Source organism: Nomascus leucogenys, chromosome 2 (genome assembly GCF_006542625.1).
Source record: "Nomascus leucogenys isolate Asia chromosome 2, Asia_NLE_v1, whole genome shotgun sequence".
NCBI lineage: Eukaryota > Metazoa > Chordata > Mammalia > Primates > Hylobatidae > Nomascus > Nomascus leucogenys.
In genome coordinates, this window is record NC_044382.1 from 32,595,363 (window position 1) to 32,616,351 (window position 20,989).

Below are 20,989 nucleotides of genomic sequence, written 5' to 3' on the forward strand. Positions count from 1 at the left end.
CTACTCAGATGTGTCCCATTTTCCCCCAATCAAATCCTACTCTTAGCACTTTTCATAGCACCAAGATGCCAGAGTCTGACCACAGGGTAAAAGGGCACTCTTCCTAGGGACTGTCTGAACCTTAGTTGAGGGGTAATGCTCTCACAGGATGGAATTTTCACCTTCAGACTTGAGGGGCTGGTGTTCTACCTGGGATCTCTGGAATGTTCCACAAGGGAATAAATTCCTCTAAGTATTAAGTGAATTTGGGTCCATTGCTACATTTAAACCCAAAGGCTGAAGATCTTTTCCTGCTTGGAATACCCTTTTTCCCACCACTTTGTGTATCTGACTCTCTCTTTTCCTTCAGGACTCGGCTTAGACTGTGTTCTGACTTCCAAAACTAGTCTGTGTCAGTCTCCTTTTAGCACCACAGTCCCGGGCAGGCCCTTCTGTTAGAATTTCTTCACCTGAAATTTCAACAGCCTGCTTGCTTAAAAACATCCCAGTCTAAAATTTGTTAGGTGTTCATGATGCCAGCACTGTTTAAGTCACTTTGTATCATTACCTCAGATAATCCTCATAATAGCCCATTGAGGTTGGCACTACACTGTATTATTCCCATGTAAGAAAACAAGGCTCTGAGAGATTAAGTAACTTGCCTGACATCCCATGGTCAGAAAGTGGTAAATGAAGACCTGAATTGTGTTTGTGCGCAGCAGAGCGTTCTAGGCTCTTTCGCATTTGCAACCAAAAATGCACTCTGCTGCCTCCTGGCAGTCCAGAGTCAGCATCCTGAAGTCAAGGATGGGTTTTTGGTTCATGCAGCAAGTCCCAAGTTGGGCTCTGAAGTCAGACAGTTTGAGACTGTGTCCTTGCTCTGCCATCATCTGCGGTTAACCTTCAAGCTTCAGTTTCCTTGGCTCTGAAATGGGGACAATCTACCTGCCTTATAGGGATATGGTGGAAATTACATGATGGGATGTGTCTATCATCTTCCTTGCTGTGTCTAGCACACAGTAAATGTTAAAAACATGTTGGGGCTGGATGTGGTGGCTCACGCCTGTAATCCCAGCACTTTGGGAAGCCAAGGCATGAGGAGGCCAAGCCAAGGAGTTTGAGGCTAGCCTGGGCAACATAGTGAGACTTCATCTCTACACAAAATAAAACAATAAATTTACAAAGCATGTTGGTGGGATGAATGAGTTAAAGCTGCCAGTGAAGCCAACTTTTACTTGGAAAAAACATCCTTTGCCCCTTTCAAATCCTCTTAAAACTCCACAAAGATGGGATTTGCTTTGGGAGAGGGTGAGTTTGATGCTACACATGGGTGAAGAGGCTGGAGGGAGTGGAGGTGGCAAGTCTTGGAGTTGTTTGCATCTCTCAGAGAGATTATCCCATAGAGATAATAAATAGATGGTGGGAAGAATATTTCATTTCATTTGGAAGGCATGGACGTCTCCATTCCATCTAAGCACCCTGCTTGTACAGCCACGAAACTTAAAAATTAACTGGATACATTGCTACTGAGGAATAGACTAAATATTTGGTCATCCAGTCATGCCATATCTGTGCCACTCTGAGTGTAGAGTAGACTGCTAAACATGGCTAAACTCATTGAGAGTGCTTTTTGGGTAAAGATGAGGTATAGGTACTTATATTTTGACAAATCACACAATGCCTCCCAGCCCTTATGACTTTATATCATTTCTCCATCTGGATTATTATATTTAGTTCAATCAGGCATGGATTTGGGCATGTTGATTTTGTGGACCTAATGGGCCAATATCTCATGTTTGTTTGGGTCCACAAACGTCAGATATTGACCCAAAGTTTGTGAGATATGGACCCAAACGTGATTGAGATAGCTAGAACAATGTGCTGTCACGTTGGCTCTACCAGCCCCAAAGATCTGACACAATGGAAATATTTTATGGGAGGAGTATGGTTTTGTTTTGTTTTCTTTTATTAAGGTCTGGAAAAAGTCTGTGGACAATTCCATTTGCCGAGTGTATGAGTGGGTATGTAAAAGATACATGTTTTGAATCCCAGGACCTTCAAGAACTATCTAGGGTAAAGGTCTAATTAGACATGCCCCTTCCTCCCTCCCTCCCTCCCTCCCTCGCTCCCTCCCTGTCTTTCTTTCTTTCCTTTCTTTCTTTCTTTCTTTCTTTCCCTTCTTTCTTTCTTTTCTTTCTTTCTTTCTTTTTCTTTCTCTCTCTCTTTCCTTCCTTCCTCGCTCCCTCCCTCTCTCTTTATTTTTCTCTCTCTTTTCTTTCTCTCTCTTTCTTTCTTTCTTTTTTTCTATTTCACACCCAGCCTTAGTAGCAAATGTTATTTATGCATTGAAGTGCCCACATTGATGGGCATGCAATAAATGTTAAATCACAACAATTAAGTTTAATGAGAATTAATGGGTTGTCTCACAGCATTGCCTCGGCTTCCTGGGATGCCTCCTCTACCCTGATTACAAGGCTCTGCCTGGCTGGTCCTGCTCACGTCAGTTCCATCTTAGCGGGGTCATCTAGTTTTGCCCCATTATTCATTCGTAGGCTCTGTCCTTCTTTCCTCACCCGGTCGGGGAATGTAAGGTTGCCCCGCCCCTTGTCTCCTTTAGCCTCTTCCTGTGTGCTTTCCCTCAATCCTCTTTCACTCTTACTCTTATGCCTACTTTCTTTCCTCCATATTTTCTTTACCCCCCCTCGTTCTCCTTCTCCTCTCCCCCGTTTTCTTCTCCAGACTTCCTTGTCCTACCCTTTTTATAGCAGCTTTCCCCTAGGAAGCACTCCCGCCCCAGCCTCGGGCTGCCATGTTCGCACTGATGTTGCCTTGTGGGTGAAACAGCTCATCTGCCCCAAGTGAGAAGAAAGCAGGGAAAGTCAGGAATGTTGCAATGCAAACAATATATATCCAAATGTAGATTCTAACCCCAACCCCATATAAGGTTGTTTTTAAGCATGTTGTGCTTTTTTTTTTCTTTCTTTTTTCTTTTTTTAGACAGAATCTCGCTCTGTCACCCAGGCTGGAGTGCAGTGGTACGATCTTGGCTCACTGTAACCTCTGCCTCCTGGGTTCAAGCTATTTTTGTGCCTCGGCCTTCAGAGTAGCTGGGATTACAGGCGTGCGCCACCACGCCTGGCTAATTTTTGTATTTTTAGTAGAGATGGGGTTTCATCATGTTGGCCAGGCTGATCTCGAGCTCCTGACCTCAAGTGATCTGCCCACCTCGGCCTACCAAAGTGCCAGGATTATAGGCATGAACCACCGCACCTGGCCCACTTTGTGCTTTCTTGAAGTCATATTATATATCTAAACCCTAACCCCATATAAGATTGTCTGTAAGCACGCTGTGTTTTCTTGAAGTCAGACTATAGAGCCAGGATGAATTAATTGTCCATAATGCCATACATGGCCCTATCCACCGCCATATGTTTTCTCCTTATCTATTGCATAGGATTATATGTGGGAAAACGGATTGAGAAGCTTAAAGTATGATAATCTTTTGATATTTGGTACTCAGTGATCTCTCTGACCTTCTTAAGTGGAGCATACTCAGGAAGCTGACTCCTAGTTTTATTCTCAGAATGTTCAGAGTATCCACCTCAAACCCCTTGCAGAAATTCTCCCTTTGCAGCCAGGATTATGACTTTACAGAGGGAAAAAGATATGGCAGCTACTAGTGGCCAGTGTACAGGCCCCAGAAGATGGCAGAAGTTGTTCTAATGCTTGTTGAGGACATTGTAAGGTCAAAGAAGCAATGCCAACAATCCTACCATTGTCACACCCCTGCTGCAGCCCCCTTTAGGACACCATAGAAATTCTACACAGTAACTCAGGGACGACAAGAGGCCACATACTCCATGCTGGGCCATAATGGGCACGACAGTTTTTCACTCCTTGGTCTGAGTAAGCGAGCCTTGCGGCATCAAATCATTATGTTTGTATGTTTGGAAGGCTACACAATCTATCCTCCCACCCAGGGCAGGAATTCCTGCTCCCACCTTTCCTTTCCTGGAGTGAAATAGGAAGAACAAGGACCCATGCTCAAGTCCCCAAAGAATGGCAGGATGCCCTCAGTGGAGGCAGACTGTATTTAAATGCAATTCACCTCTTTGGGGTCTAGGAAAAGCCACCCGTAGGTTCATTTGCTGGGAAACACGGTCTGCGTGGCTGAGGCAGTGGACACCAGGGTTGTGGCCTTGCCAAGAGCTGACTTTCTCCGGAGATCTGTCTGCTGTCCGGAGTGGCAGCCGCTTCGGTGGGCAAATAGGATGGTCATCTCTGGGCCCAAGGATGCTGCTTCAGGCTGGGATGCCTTGAGGGTGGCTGGCTGTTCAGGCTTTCCGGAGGTGGGATGGGAGGTGCAATGTTTGGTGGGAGGAGGGCTGTAATTCTGAAATCTCACGGTTTTGACTTGCTGCACGAGAAAGGAGAGGAAATGGACACAGGTGAGGTGGGAGATATCTATTTCCCCATGCTTGTCCCCACTTGAAATGCCTCATTTATGTGTTCATTCTGCAAATATCTGTGCCTACGATGAGTGTCAAGTGCTATGATGGAGGAAGTACAAGATGCTGAGAATGCAGAGGAGCATCTAACTTCAGCTGGAAGTGGAGAAGCCAGGGAAGCCTTCCCAGAGGCTTTAAATTGAGAACCACAAAAGCATTAGGACTTATCTGGGCAAAATAGGGTAGGCCACCGCCTATGAAAACAGCCTGAGGCAAGAGGGTATGATCCCTTCTGGAAGATAAAAGAAATTTACCTTGCCTCTCTCCTCTCTACCTACTATTAAGGCCAATCTCAAGGCTTTCCTTTTCTTTGAGGCCTCTCTCCTGATGACTCCATTTAGAGATTTCCATAATGGCCTTATAAATCTTTAGAGCACAGTTTGTAAACTGGACACCTGCTGACTGAATTTAGCCTGCAGAATGTTTGAGGGTTTGATTGACTTGCCAACACATAAAAATTGGGAGATTGCATATAAAAATCAGAATGTCATATGTCTCTGAAAAAAAAAATCAAAGCTCTGGCACACTGGGCCTATGCCTCATTCTGACAATAGCTGGCTGGACCTGAGAAGCAATGCCCCCTTTATATGAGATGCAAGGTCTCCAATTTATGCCAATTCCCCCTCTTCCTCTTTCCTTTCACCTCTCCTAGCCTGTTATATATCTGCCAGATACCTATAGGTACATTATTTGCTTTAGCCAGTGTCTATCTTAGGGCCTAATAAAGTGTTCTGTGGTACTGCTTAGGAATGACGTCTTTCTTCCATGTAATGCAACCCTAGTGTCCCCCACTAAGATCTGAGTTTCTTCATATGTTTTGATCCTCATCATATCTAGCCAAGGTCTGGGCATTTATAGAATGCTTATAGTTGTATCTAAAAGCTTGGAGTAATGGGCAACTGGGGCCTAGAAAACTCCCAATTATTTCTATAATTCAGAATAAGAACTCCCAACCTTTATATTAGTCAATGCTTTTTCCAATGCCTTTCCCTATGAGCTTATAGCTTAGCAGTAAGAGCATGAGTTTTGGATCAGATCTGGATTCTACTCCACACATATGTGTCAACTGTGCAGTCTTGGGTAATGTTCTTTAACTCCCTGAGCTGCCATTTCCTAATTTTAAAATGAGGATGAAACTAATGCCTATTTGAGAGGGTTGTTGTCAGGATTAAGTAGATGGGACACATGAAGTACTCAGCACAGTGCCTGCCAGCTTGTTAGTATTCGGTAACTGATTAACTAATGGGGGAATTGCATCCTCTTTCCGTTCTGAGGGGAATGGACGATGATGGTGGACTGATGCTGATGGCGGTGGTGAGGGAGGTGGTGATGGCGATGATGTGATGATGGTGATGTTCTATAAATTAAGACAACAATAAGCATCACCTAACTTTCTTACTGTCTTCTCTTCCCACCATTCCTCCTGCTTCAAGGATATTATTGAGAACATAAGCCTTTTACAAAAACTCTCATGTCTTCTAGTGGGAAATGTCCTGGACTAGAAGTTAACAGATCTGACGTCTGCCACAGAGGTCACAATAAGGTAGTTGGAGTCATTATCATTCAGTGTGACCTCGATGTTACTTACATTATCCTGTGTCTCAGTTGCCTATTTTATACAATGCATAATTATGTGTCAAACCCTATGTAAGCACTTCACATATCTCGTTTAATCTCCACTCCATTACTGTGTGGCCAATACTCTTTCTACCTCCATTTTACAGATTATGCAAACTAAGTGTCTCAGAAGGGTGAAGTATTTTGACCAAAGTCACCCAGCTAGCAAGCAGCAGAGCTGGAATTCAAAGCAAGATTCATCTAATGCCAAAGTCATGCTTTTTTTTCAAGCCACTTTTGGGCCTCAGAAGATGTATAAAATATTCAGGAAACATAAAGGCGAATCAGTAACACATGTAGGGAGGGCGTGGGTGATGTGGGGATGTTGGCCATGGCTCGGTGAGGAGTTGGGGAGGAGGAGTGTTATGTGTGAGGATTCTTTCGAGGCTGCAGTTTTGGTTCCTTCTTCACCAACACTAAAATCTCCAAGCTGAGACACTACGCATAGTACAGGATTGAAAGAGTTGGGCCCCCAATGTCACTCTGATCCTACCTTTTCGATGCCATTTCTTGAGTTTTCTGGTTTCACCAGGATGGATGGTGGGGCAGACACGGGCGGTTTTGGCAGAGGCTCACTCTTGATGGGGATTTCTTTGTCTTCCATGATGAGGGAGCTGGCTGCGGAGTGGATCCGGGCCTCACTGCCCCTGCTGATGCACGTGAGGGCGGGCTCCCCCGTGAGGGCAGGCTTGGACCCCATCTCCACCACCATGGCCGAGGGGGAGGAGGGGACCCCCTGTGGCTGGTAGAATTGGAACTGCTGAGGCCGAACGACCATGGTGGGGCTGCGTCTGAGGGAGCCTACCACGAGAGTGGGGATCCCGGACTGGAGGGGTCTCTGCAGGGATCCATCTGGGGAATTATAGGACAGAGAGATCAGCAGCAGGGGTGGCCGGCAGTAGGTTGGGTGGGGCTGGGTAAGCAGTGCTTCCTGATATCCCAGAATAGACAAGCGCTTTCCTAATCTGACTGCACTCACATTCTCTCTGGGTCTTTCAAAGGTGACCTTATTCTTTTTTTAGTGCCGTTTGCTGATGCTGGCAGCAAATATCTCTCTGGCTGAATGGTGTGTGTGAGTGTGTGTGTAGCGGGGCTGTCAGAAGGTATATTGCTTCCATTTGCCTTGTGACACACACATGCGCACACATACGTGAAGCAGACACAGAGGCAGGCAGACCAAATAGGAAACAAATGACAGAATCAAAGATAGGAAATAGAAGAAATTGAGAAACACAAAGGAGAGGCAACTGAGAAGAATGAGAGAGAGGAAAAGGAGAAAGAGAGGAGGATAGAGGAAAACTCTGCCCAGCGACTTGCTGTGAAAATCTTGACAGAAGCTTTAGGCATGTGGCGGGTGGGGGTTGCTTTTTGTCTGGGGCTGCAGGGAGAAAGGGTGAGTGGAAATCACTGTGAGTGCTAGGCAAGCACAACAGCAGACAAAGGCAAATTTGGAAAGATTATTCCACAGTTAGGGCTGTGAGGATGGGCTTTGCAATGTCTCATGACAGAGGATCTGGAATCAGACCTCCTCCTGGAGAGCCTGGGATGAGTTAAGTCACGTCACCTCTCTGCACCTCAGTTCTCTCATTTGTAAGCTGGAGATAATAACAGTATATCATTGGGCTGCTGCGAGGATTACATTCTATTTGGTGTGCAAAGTATCAGGATAGTGCCTGGAATGTGATAAATGCTGCTTGTTTGTTAGCTATCATTATTTTTGGGTAAAGGATCACATATCCTAAAAATGCAAGGTCTAAGAGCTTGGTTTTGTCCCTTCCTGAGCTCATTCTTTTTCTTTTCCTTTTTTTTTTTTTTTTTTTAAATTGAGATGGTCCTGTCTCAGGAAAAGGTCATTTCTTCCCCTCAAATTCTCTGGAGGGCAGGAGATCCCCATCCATTGGACATATATCCTGTAGGTGACCTGGGGAATCAGGAGTTCATTGCATTCTGTGGGGAAGTGGAGGAGACACCCCTGAGAAACACACTGGGCCATTTCTCTATAAGGGTCCCTCAGCATTTAGAGAGCTGTAGGTTTTGTCCCAGCCAGCGTTGTTAGTCCTTTGTGACACTCCACGGACTTGAGTTTGAATCAGTCATCTGTGTCCAGCACAGAGGGTCTGAGCCAAGGCCACGTCTGCATCGTGACTTCTTATCAAGCCAGATGTGTACATGAAAAGCAGGACACTCGCTAAACACAGTGGGTGTCCTCAGCTGCTGCAAGCAAGCCAGTCACCATTTACACAAGTGTGACCCTTTCAATTTAGACATTTATTTTTCCACTGACGGCCCTGTGAGGTTCATGCAGTCATTTCTCCTGCCATTTCTCTTTGCTGTGGAGAGACTGATAGCTTGCCAGCCTCACCTTGGGAAAAGAGAGAAAGAGAAAGCCTCTGGGACCTGGGAAGTCAAAGCAGCACCAGGCAGACATGTCCTTAGGCTCTTGTAAATGTGTGAAAAATTGGCTTTATGCCTTATCTATTTATCTTGTCAATTCCTAATTTCCAAGAGATTTAATGCTTTCTTATTACATGTGCATACAATGCAAGCAGTCGAGGCTCCATGCCAATCAAGATTTTGCCAAGGTGGAGAGGGAGTATATTAAGGAAAGTGTGAGCAATTGCTTTTTCAGGATGCAACTCTGCATACCTAAGTGGTCTAGCCTGAGTGTGAACATTTCTCCTTTTTTAAATCTATCTATCTATCTATATATAGACACTAACAGCCCAGACTGGAGTACAGTAGGAGATTGTAGCTCACTGCAGTCTCAACCTCCCTGGCTCAAGCCATCCTCCCGCCTCAGCCCCAAAAGTAGCTGAGACCACAGGCAAGTGCCACCATACTTGGCTTGTTCTTTTAATTTTTTTAGAGATGAGATCTCACTATATTGCCCAGGCTGGTCTTGAACTCCTGAGCTCAAGTGATGTTCCCACCTCAGCCTCCCAAAGTGCTAGGATTACAGGTGTGAGCCACACACATTCAGCTGTGTATGAACCTTTCAATCTTAAGTGAGTTCATGCTCTGGATGGACCAAAGATGATCTTGATTGTAGTAGCAATGATAGTAATAAAAAAAACTATAAAAAAACTAATGTTTCCCGACAGATTATTATGTGCCAGGCACTGTGCTATCAGCCATATATGGGTTGTTTTATTAAGTTAACCCTGATGAGGTAGGAATTTTTATTTCCCATTTACAGAAGAGTGAACTGAAGGCAGAAGAAGTTAGTCATTTTTCCAAGGCTGTTGTGGTGGGATTACTTATTGTGTGCGTGTGTTGTGGGGAGAGGTGGAGGGGGGTACAGTTGAGTGGAATGCAGTGCCCAGAGTCATGGGACTGGTGGTCAAACAGGCTGTCAGATGAACGCACTGGACAGCAAAGCTAAGATATGTGCTTTCTTTTTAAGTGGGGATCTTTCCTTTAAAAGGGGCATATTGTCCCACATGTTACTCTTCTGCTTTGACCAATCATATTGCATTTTCATGTTAATTCATCTATAGAGATCACAGAGCTTAGTTTAATTCAGGGAACATAGAATAAATCATATTTTCTGGGCTTGGCTTGTTGTCTTCTTCTACAGAGGTATAAGAAAATAAAATGTTGATGTTTTGTAGAAGAATTGGGTTTCAAACACTTTTTACAATGCCTGAAAAGGAAATCTTATGCAGAAGTTCACTATGTGAAGAGAAAAAAGCATAGTTCTTAAGAATCTGTATGTACTGCCATGTGTGCAATGTGGATGTTATGATGGTAAAAAGCAAGGTATAGAACAATGCAGTGAGTATGGTTAACAGGTGTGTGTGTTTCCATCTATCTATCTATGGAAGAGAACTTGGGACTCAGGGTTAAGGATATGAGGGAGATTTGCTTTTGTCCAGTTTGTATACTGTAAACCTTTTAAAAAAAGTTCTATGCATTCATTACTTAAATAACATGGTGGGAATCGGGGCTCTGATCACTGCCTCCTTAATCCTCATTTCCTACTCCCACGCCCTGCCCGTCCACCCCATTCTTCCATTTCTCCTGTGGCACCCGCTGAGGGATTCCCTGGAGTACAGTTTGAGAAGCACTGACCTAGCAAATGCTTTCATCACTGTGTCTTAATAAGAGCCAGTGTCCACGTTGGCCATGTTCTAATTACATGTTGGCACTCAGGGCTGCCATCACCCCAGTCATTCAACAAGCATGTATGAAGTAACCTAGGGCCATCACCTTGAGTTGGTATGACTTCATTCAACAAAACTCATCATTTGGGAATTGTATAATACCCTTTGCAGGGGCTTAGTTTAAAGCCAAGATCCTGTTTTTGCAAAAAGCATCCTGTGTATCCCGGGGTCAGATCCCCCCATCACTTAGCTCTAGGCACGTACCTCTCTGCCACCACTTACTCTTTCTCATGCTGCTCCGCCCCTTCCGAAGAGACCCTTGTCCTAAAGTCCCAGGGCCGGCTGTGCTTCTCACAGGGTTGACTATGGCAGTGGGCACAAAGACGGATTTGAAGGGACGGCTTTGCCGTGGATCACCTTCTGAAATGCTGCCTTGGGAGGACACAGAGGAGGTGGATAACGTCCATGTGGCATAGAGACCAGGGCTCCGGGAGTCTGGAAAACTAGAGGTCTTTCTGGTTTTGGACATTTTTTTTTTTAAGAGAAGAAACAGAGAAAGAATATGTTCAGTCAAGAGTCCTATTTAAAAACCTATCAGCTCCCAACCACATACCAAATGTGGCTACTTCTCACCTTCTTCCCACCCATACACACCCATTTTGTGAACTACAGGCTTAACTAAAGTTGGCCCCACCTCCCTACACCCGGATAACTGTGAGGGTGTGCTGAGGGAAGGAAGGCGGGCTCATATCAAGGCCTTGGTGGAGCTAGAAGACTTGAATTTCGTCCTTTTTCACTCCAGTTCTGAGAGCGTCATTCCTCACCCCACATCCCTTTAGCTCTTAAGCTCAGAGCATAAGATCCTGTACGTGTTTATTTCATTTTACGGTGGCAATTTCTTGTTGAGTCAGTGACTTTTTCACAAATTCCAAAGTCTTTGAAGACAGAGATTTCATATGACTTATATCTCTGTGCTCTGCATATACTGTGGATCAATAAACATTTGTTAAATGGTTGCCATGCTGCTTTCAGCACTGACACGTCATTTTGGCTAACACATATAGAGGGCTTACTGTATGCCAGGTATTGGCCAAGTACTTTGCCCATATTTTCTCATGGGTTCTTTACAATAGTCCTCTAAGCTAGGTACTCTTAGTGCCACTATTTTATAAATAAAAAAAAAACAAAGACTTATACAGTTGGTTGCCCAAGCAGCTACTTGAACCCGGGTCTAGGCTGGCTCTCTGTTCTTACCAGTGAGCTACACCACCTCCTGGCTAGTTGGAGCATTCATCATTTGGTGGCAGGAAAAGTCCTTTATTCTGCCTGAAACAAATGAACTAAAGCAGCTGGTAGGCCCTACACATGCCTCCATAAGACTTTAATTCTTCAGCCTTGGGCTATGATTTTCAAGAATTGCATTAAAGTTTTATGAAACAACAATCCCTTATCCACTGTTTCCAGTCTGCAGCTCCCTGAACTCCATGGGGAGTGACTGTCATTTTACATGCCTTTCTTGCCCTTTTACCAATCCATTCCCAACATCACATTTCCTATTGAGCAGTCCATTAATCACCTTGTCACCCTGTTGATTAAGTAACCTCTGCTAATTTCCTGGGAATAACCAACTCAACTAAGACCCTGGCACAGAGATGCCAAGTGGTTTCCTTCTTACCAATGCCTCCAAGTTTTCCTTTAGGTCATTTACCCTCATTTGTCCTCTCTCTCTTTGTCTCTCCTTCTTTTGATTGGCAAAGTAATATGTAGTTTAACAACAAGCCAGTATTGTATGAAGATAAGTAAGACATTGTTTAATTGTGGTCAATGCTGCCCGAGAAGTATATTCAACCAAATGCTCTAGGAACTGATGCTCGCAGCAAGGGGACTTCTACCTATAGCTGTCAACCTGTTTCTGGTCCCTATGGTGGTGTAGTCAGTGAAAACGAGTAGGGCTGTTCATTAGAGAGAGGTCAGACTATATTCTGGGGACAAGGCCTGGGCAGTGGGAAGAAATCTCCAGCATTGGCTTCCATGGCAGAGTGCAACTGATCTGCCTGTCTTTTGAACAGAGGCCTCAAGGTGTTGGATGCTGCAAAGTGGATTGGCAACAGGAAAGACAAGTTCCAAATTTTTTCCCAGCAGCAGCAGTAGCAGCAGCAGCAGCAGTAGCAGCAGCAGCAGCAGCAAGGGCAGAATACAGCTAATTAGGCCCACACCAGCCTTATTCCATCAGTCCCCTTTTTGAATGACTCTTTATAGAACAAGGTGTGACCTCATTTTTCTGTGCTCAGCACTGAGCTGGATTCCAGGAACTCCTAAATCCCAAGTCTCCCATCCAACACTGAGTGCCTCTATGTCTTTTGGCAGAAAGCTCAGCACTTATCTAGCACTTTCTTCCAATGTCAAAACACTTTGCTATCATATATTAATCCCCATGACACCCCCAGACCTACAGACATTATGATCTTTGTTTTCCAGATGGAGAGACTGAAAGGCATTCTGGGCTTAGGTGGGAAGAGTGGATGTTGCCTCTGATTTGCTCCGCCGTGCAGGTCCCTGCGTCCTTTTCTCTAACTGGGATGTTAGCCCTTAAGAGCTGGCCCAATATTCAAAAAGGGCATCACAAACAGCAGCTCTACTATGTTCACCACTGGCAGCAGCCTCCCAGTAAGGAGAACAGTTGGAGCTTGACAATTTTTGTATAGCTCTGTGTAGAGTTAAAGGCAAATAAGTGGTGGCCCATTTGTCACTTTTCTCCACCCATAAGGCACCAGGTAGGCATATATGTCTGTGAAAGTTGCAAGAAAGAGGAAGATCCTGGCTAATTGAGCAGAAGGGAATTTAATAGGAGGAAAGGAAGAAGAGTAGAGGACTTGGAAACAAGATCCAAGGAGGCTACAGGGAGCTCAGCAGCAGGAAGAGTCCAATCATATGCTGTGGCTGCTGCTCTCACATTGAGTGGTCTTCAATTTTGCCCACGTCTTTTCCTCCCTTGTTCAAGTTTCCAAGTCCCAAGAGGGAATGTCATATTGGCTGAGCCTGACCCTTAGGTGTGGTGATGAGTTGAGGAGGAGGAGGATTGCATTTCTTCAGCCTCTGAAAAGAAAGGAAACCTCTGCCTCCCACCAAGACTACGCACAATAGAGGAGACCCAAAGGGATGTTGCTGCTATTAAAGGGGGATTTAGATGCTGGACAGATGAAAACTTGACAAATGTTCTGTATAACCTGAGCCAATGAAGGTCTCCAGGATCTGGGAAGAGGCAACATGGTGGCAGAGATTTAGTTGTGGTCAATAACAGCTGGACAGGTTGGTGTCATCATCTGGCACAGAGGGCTGGACCACAGAATAGCACAACAGCCTTTTCCTCTCCTGGTAGCTGAAAGGCTCACTTGCTGACTCTTAAATTGAAATCCTAGCATTCTAGTCAATTATAGTCTCGAGTTTATCCCCAAATTCTGGCTGGCTCAGTTCATTAGGTGATGATGTTAGTAACAGCATATGTTCAAATGCTCACACCTTTGGGCCCTGGCTATTTTATAAAAGGCTGCAGTATACAACAAGGGGGCTGGATGGCAGTGAAGAGCCATCACTATAAACAGGAGACAAAGGCTAGGGGGAAAAGGACCCAAACACAGAGAATCAAAGAGCAGAAAGGGGCCTTGCACATGTAGCCCAATCCACTCAGTTCTTACACAAAACTTGCTAATAGTAGTAGGAACTCAGCTGACAAGGACAGTATTATTCATCCCTGAGACATGGGAAGAAGTAAACTTCCCACCAAGGAAATGGTGGTTAAGAACAAGGGTCACGTGCACACAGATAGACGGACTGGGTATATATCATTCATGTCGTAGATTAGTGGGGATGGGAGCCTTTTTTTGCATTAGAGAGATCATCAAGGAAAAAGTATAAACACGGTGAAAGCATTGATCCTCTGCCACCTAAGAACCCTCAGGAGCATATCCTCTAATAGGCACTTATTCTTCTTGAGAATGTTGGTTCCCCATAAACAAAACCATGCCTCAATGTTAGTAGCACCTCAATATTTGCATATGTTCAGATTTCCCTGAACTGGGAGTGAGGGGAGAACTCAATGGCAATCTACTGTGCTGAAACTCTGTCTGTTTCCTGACATGTAGGCAATTCAGAAAGGGTGAGTAGAGATGCTCATGACTTGCCCAAGAACACAATAGACCGACCTTGGCCAAGGAGAGAAATGAAAACTGGAGCCTTGAAATACACTGGGATGAAATTCTGCACACACTCTATTTAGGATGACCACACGGCTTGATTTTCCCAGGAGAGTCTCAGCTGATACCTGCCCAAAAGTGTCCTAATTTGGATGATTAAGCATATGGTCACTCTTATTCTATTGAGTCTTTGATGGTATAACCAGGATTTGGGACTAAGGCCTGATGTATAAGCAAATGCCCTAGTCGTAGGGATGGGCCCTGGGGAATTCATTTTAAAGCCATGGAAGAAACCGTTCATAAATTAGGGTAGGTATCCTCCTTGCTCCTCGCTGTCAGTTCTAGGTCATTTCCCACACTCCTCAATACTTCCCAGCTTTGACTCATATTATCAGACTTGACTACCCACCACTCCACCTTCCTGCAGTCAGCATTTATTCTCCAAGTCTCTCCTCTCACTCCTTGAAGATTTCAGCTTCTGGCTCGTTGTCATTCTCTGGATACAACTCATCCCACCATGATGATCTCATCTCGTTTCAGGGCTTTAAATAGCATCTCAAGGCTGGAGCTCTCTCTTAAATGCTAAACTCATATATTCAACTGCTTACCAACATCTTTACTTGGATTATTAAGAGACATCTCAGGCTTAGTCTGCTGTGAACTAAGCTTTTACTTCCCTCCATACCCCAAAACATGCTCCTTTTATGGAACAGTCGCTATCTCATTTAAAGGCAACTCCATCTTGCAGTCACTCAGGGAAAAAACTTGGTCTCACCTTGGATCCTCTATTCTTTCACACCTGACATTTTATCTGTTAGAAAACCCTGTTGTCTAAGGTGTATTCAGAATCTAACCACTTCTCCCTACCTCCACAGCTAACACCTTGGTTCAATTCACCATCACCTCTCCCCAGGATTATGATATCTTCTTAGCTAGTTTTTCTGCTTCCACCTTTTCCTTTGTATAGTTTATTCTCAACCCAGCAAATACAGGGATTCTGGTTAAACACAGCTAAGATTATGTCACTCTTTTGCTCAAAACCCAGCAACAGGCTTAAAGCCAAACCCCTCATTATGACCTAGGAAATTCTTTATGACCTGGCTACCCCATTACCATTCTGGCTTCCTTTCTAATATCCCCCTTGCTTGCTCTCATCCAATCCTGTTGGCTTCATGTAACCTCTGCCCTCCCGGTTCAAGCGATTCTCCTGCCCCAGCCTCCCCAGTAGCTGGGACTACAGGCGTCCACCACCATGTCCGGCTAATTTTTGTATTTTTAGTAGAGATGAGGTTTCACCATGTTGGCCAGGCTGGTCTCAAACTCCTGACCTCAGGTGATCCACCCACCTCGGCCTCCCAAAGTGTTAGGATTACAGGCGTGAGCCACTGCGCCCGGCCTACTACAGGTCCTTTGTTTGTGCTGTTTCTTTAGCCTGGACATTTCCCTCAGAGATCCACATGGCTTGGCTCCTGCTTTCCTTCTTACTTCTCAGCAAAGCCATCCCTCACCAACCTATCTAAAATTGTAACCACCCCCCAAAATTCTATCCTCCTTTTCTGATTTTTTTGTTAGCCAGTATAATTAACGCATCACATAGATTACTTAAATATTTTGGTTTTAAAAAATTTGTCTCTCCCACTAGAATGTAAGCTCCTGTAAGCAGGAATTTTGTATATTTTGTTTACTGGTATTTCTCCAGTGCCTGGAAAAGTTCCTGCCATGTAGTTAGCACTCAATATTTGCCAATTAAATGAATTAAAGCATCAGTTATAGACCTCAGTTTGCCCTTGGACATTTCACAACTTTGTAACAAATTTCAAGAACTTTTCTTTGAAAGGCATAGCTATGATCTTTTATCCTGACTTTCTGCCATGTGAAGAAATCTTTTTATACAACTTTAGATCTATGAGGACTCAGGCCGATTTTGCGGGCACTCTTTCTAAAAAGAGAGTCCACCACCTCACCAGCTAGCCTGGTTGGAAAAATCTATAGGCTAGAAAAAGCTGCCTTTTATTGAACCAAGATGTTCTTGAACGCTTGGTTTACTGAACTAAGACCAGTTGCATACACTGGTCCACTCCACTGCCCCCCTCAGAACAAATTTACTGCCCTATTGACACAGTGTATTATGATCCCTCTGTCCCTTGTCTTCTACAGGTTAAATAACCCCAGTTTCTTTATCGGTTTCTCCTATGATACAGTTTGCTGTCTCCTCACCATTCTTGCTGCCCTCCTCTGGACGCGGCGCCTCACCTAAATGAAGGTCCCCAAAAGTGGGCATATGACTAGGTCTGACCCGCACAGAATACAATGGGGCTCTTTCCCTGTGATTGTGACCCTCTGGTATGTCATAAAGACAGTGTTGGATGTGTGGTGGTAGCCTCACTGCCTTGAGTCAGGGTTTGCTTGGGCTGATGGGGGGTGGAGGCAGGAGGAGTCATGGATAGTTTTGGGGTCTAGGTGCATTTGTGGCAGTGGTATGAGGTGGCAAGACAAAGAGGGGGTCAACGACATGAATAGTATGCCACACAATGTAAGAGATCGGGAAAAGCTGTGAGGGAGGAGGCCCTGCAGGGTGACTAGCATTTCATCTTGGGTGTGGAGGAAGAGGTAGGGGTCTGAGTTCATGGAAACTCTGATTAGGGGTCACTCTAGCAGCCTGAGAAGTTTCCCAAGGTGCTCTGGGAAAGTCATCTGACCACATTTTCCCATCACGCCACTAGATGGAGCATTGGGATAGAGGATGTGAAGGGGGGTTCCTGGGATTTGTGCAGAAGAAAACCTGACATCCAGGTCGTGAGCAAGTTGCTTAACTCTGCACACCATTTTCATCTGTAACGTAATATCTACCTTACAGGATTCTTGGGCGCAGCCAGTGAGCTAAGAGATACAAAAGTGCTTGTAAGCTGTGAAGGGCTACAAAAAAGATAACTAGTTTTGCTATTTTGTTTTAAAAGAGATAGGCGGGTTATAGAGCAAAAAGCGCTTTCTTGGCCTGTTTTCTGAAAGAGCACTGGGTCTTCCACCAGTTCAACCCACACAGATGGCTCCTGGCCTAGGGCGGCCCGACCTCCCGAAGTCTGGGATTGGAGGCGACGCACCTGAAAATGGGGATGACGTAATTGTTTGGGAAGATGCCAACTCGCCCGGTGACCAAGGAGACGCCCCTGAGCCAGCCGTCCTGGCACTTCCCCAGGACCCTGATGCCTTCTCCCTTTTGCAGGTCCAGCTCATCGGGTCCACGGGCTGAGTAGGAGTGCAGGGCTACAAACCTGGGAAGACACAGAGAACTGGTGAGGGAGGAAGGAAGACGTGCCTGATGGGGGGCATGGAGCGGGGGAATGGTGGAGAGAGACTGCCCAGTGGTTAGCAATAAGAACCTTCTTGGTCAAGCAGGTGCGGTGACTCTCGCCTGTAATCCCAGCACTTCGGGAGGCCGAGGCAAGTGGATCACCTGAGGTCAGGAATTCGAGACCAGCCTGGCCAACATGGTGAAATACCATCTCTACTAAAAATACAAAAAATTAGCTGTGACTGAAGTCCACACAGGAATCAGGCAGGTAATATCCAGTTATGAGTCAGAGGGGTAAAGACAATCAGGACTGATGAGGCTGTGGAGGTGAGAATAGCTACCTGATCAAAGGCATTCAGGAAACAATCCATTGGTTTGCCAGATTCAGGGGTCACCAGTATATGGCCCCCAGGCATCTCAGACATCAGAAAGTCCCTCCAGGCTCCACGGACTGTGAGACATTGGAGCGTTTTATCAAAGGGAATGGGGGAGTGTTCTCTACAAGGTTTTTCTTGTTTTGTTTTTTCTTTCTAAAATGCTATATTTATTTTTTGCTGTTTACTAAACAACATGTATTTATGACCCAACATTTTGAATCTAAAGCAAGACAATAGAAATTGCTCAATACCCAGTCTCCCAGTGATGTTGTGGTATATAATCTTCCAGTCTCTTTCTACTTTTGTAAAATAATGAGCTAAGAGTGATGTGGTTTGCTTACTTGTGTTGTCTTTTTTTTTTTTTCTGAGACAGGGTCTTACTCTGTGGCCCAGGCTGGAGTGCAGTGGGATGATCATAGCTCACTGAAGCCTCAAACTCCTGAGCTCAACCCATTCTCCTGCCTCAGCCTTCTAAGTAGCTAGGAAAATATATGTGCACAACCATTCCTGGCTAATTTTTAAATTTTTTTTGTAGAGATGAGGTCTCACTATGTTGCTCAGGCAGGTTTGGAACTCCTGGGTTCAAGCAATCCTCCTGCCTCAGCTTACTGAAGTGCTGGGATTACAGGTGTGAGCCACTGCGCCTGGCCCTAATTTCTGTTTTTCACCATTATTTCACTTGGAAGTGGTAAAGCAAGGCGACCTATTGTCTCTCTGGATGGGATGGTTTGGGAATGGTGATGCTAGATCACCACTGTACAATGGTAAAGATGACCCCTTTGTGCCAGGACTGGGGTGAAGGGATGAGCCTTTTACTCACATGTTCGCTGAGAGGTGTTGCTGGGAGCCAGGCAGACTGACCACGGCTGTGGAATGTCCTGGAGAGACAGGTGCGGGGTGATAAGTGCTGACCTGCACAGACAGAAAGGCAGCCAAGCAAAACCAGTGAATGCCACAACCCAGGCCCACAGCAAACAGAGCAGCTACACAGAAAGACCTGACACAGCTGAAAACCAACAGCCATGCCCGGTGCCACCCATTGTGCGTCCTCTCTGTGGTTTGTGGCTGTGGGCACAGGGAGGTGGGGAGGAGCTGGTTTATGGCCTGGTGGGGTGGCATGCCAGGACTGCATTCCAAAAGACTGCTCAGATAGGGTGGAAGATGAAGAGCCATCCAATTTACAGTCCACAGGGTACTACCAGGCTCCTCCTCCTGTCCCTCTCCCCACCCCACCCATCTCCCTCTATGAAAACCTGCTCTTGGAAAATGAAACGGTGGCTAATATTGATTCAGAACTGAGCAATTGCCAGGCAGTTTTAAGTGCTCTGTAAGTATCAGCTAAGTTAATCCTTATTAAAAAAACTATTATAATCCCCATATTTGGATGAGAAACTGAGACAAAGAGGGAAAGAAAGGTCACACAATTAGTATGAAACAAAATCTAAAATCAGGTAGTCTAAGTTCTGAGCCCATATTCTTATTATTGACTATTGCTAGAAACACACACACACACACACACACACACGCACACGCCTATCCAATTACTTATAGAAGTTGAATTTGAATCCCTTTCACTTTTCCAGAATAATAAAGGAAACAATAATGATAAAATGATAAAAGCTCCTAGAAGGCCGGGCTCAGTGGCTCATGCCTATAAACCTAGCACTTTGGGAGGCTGAGATGGGAGGATCGCTTGAACCCAGGAATTCTAGACCAGCCTGGGAAACATAGACCCCATCTCTTTTAAAAAATATTAGCTGGGTGTGATGGCAGGTGCCTGTCATTCCAGCTACTCAGGAGGCTGAGATGGGAGGTTCGCTTGAGCCTGGGAGGTCAAGGTTACAGTGAGACATGATTGTGCCACTGCACTCCAACCTGGGTGAAAGAGTGAGACCCTATCTCAAAAAAAAAGTACCTGTAAACCGCCTACTATCGTAGGGCTTTGGCAAACATATTGCCTTGCTTATTTCCTTCTGAGCACATATCACAGATTATGAGTGTTTCCTTGCTAGACTGTAAATTCCATGAGGGCAGGGACTATGTCAGTCTGGTTCATCATTGTATTTCTGCATGCTCAATATGTACTTGTAGCTTAAAGAACAAAGGAATGAGTGAAGGAATGAATGAAAAGGTCTTCCTACCTAGTACACCAAGGATAATGAAACCTTCTCCATGCCATCCAGAGTAAATACATTCAGTCTGTTTTCAGTCATCTACTGATAAATGATGGTAACTCTGTGTGTGCCTTTTTAGGACTATGCTTTTGTGGGTACAACTATTGTTTGTGTGTTTGTGTTTATGTAGTTGTGAGTGCATTATTAAATACATGTGTCCCTTTGTTTCGAGCAAACATGTATGTTTGCTCAAGGCCCATGGCAATTTAATGCACATGTGTGATGGCATTGGTCCCTTGCAAATCTTGTTTTGTTCACACAAGTGGACTGTGGATTGATGTGTGTATGCTGCATGGGCTGCATGGGATTGCAGACACAATTGTATAAGGGATTGTGATTATGAGATTCTGTGTGTATGTATGTGAACTCTAGAGGTGTGTACAGGTATGCCCACCAGGTAATTTTGTACATGTGTCTATGTCAATGATTGTGTAAATGTATGTGTGGTCATGTAGTAATTGTGACAGTCCAAAGATCAAGTTGTAGGATCAAAAAACCAGTTTAGTCAAATAATAAGTGTTGGTGAGGAGGTATAAAAATGGAAACCCTCATACATTGCTGGTTGGAATGTAAAATGGTACAGCCTCTTTGCAGAACAGTCTGGCAATTCCTAATATGATTAAACATAGGATTACCATATGACCCAGTAAATCCATTTCTAGTGTATGCTCAATAGAAAGGAAAATGTATGTCCACACAAAAACTTATAGGCAAATGTTTCAGCAGCATTATTCATAATAACCCAA

The 20,989-nt window shown here is 44.8% G+C and overlaps 1 protein-coding gene across 2 annotated transcripts in view; it reads right to left on the minus strand.

The window, feature by feature from the left end:
- SH3RF2 (SH3 domain containing ring finger 2) overlaps positions 1–20,989 on the minus strand; it is a 140,743-nt gene that overhangs the window by 11,560 nt on the left and 108,194 nt on the right. The window contains exons 6-10 of one of the 2 annotated variants that reach the window (XM_030827105.1): positions 18,890–18,981; positions 17,502–17,672; positions 10,490–10,722; positions 6,598–6,956; positions 4,088–4,396 (exon numbers count right to left, since the gene is read on the minus strand). In XM_030827105.1, the coding sequence (XP_030682965.1) occupies positions 4,121–4,396; positions 6,598–6,956; positions 10,490–10,722; positions 17,502–17,672; positions 18,890–18,981 (1,131 nt within the window). In that variant the 3' untranslated portion in view covers positions 4,088–4,120. Of the gene's footprint in view, positions 1–4,051; positions 4,397–6,597; positions 6,957–10,489; positions 10,723–17,501; positions 17,673–18,889; positions 18,982–20,989 lie in introns of those variants that run through there. The other variant, XM_030827103.1, reaches the window with a different exon arrangement.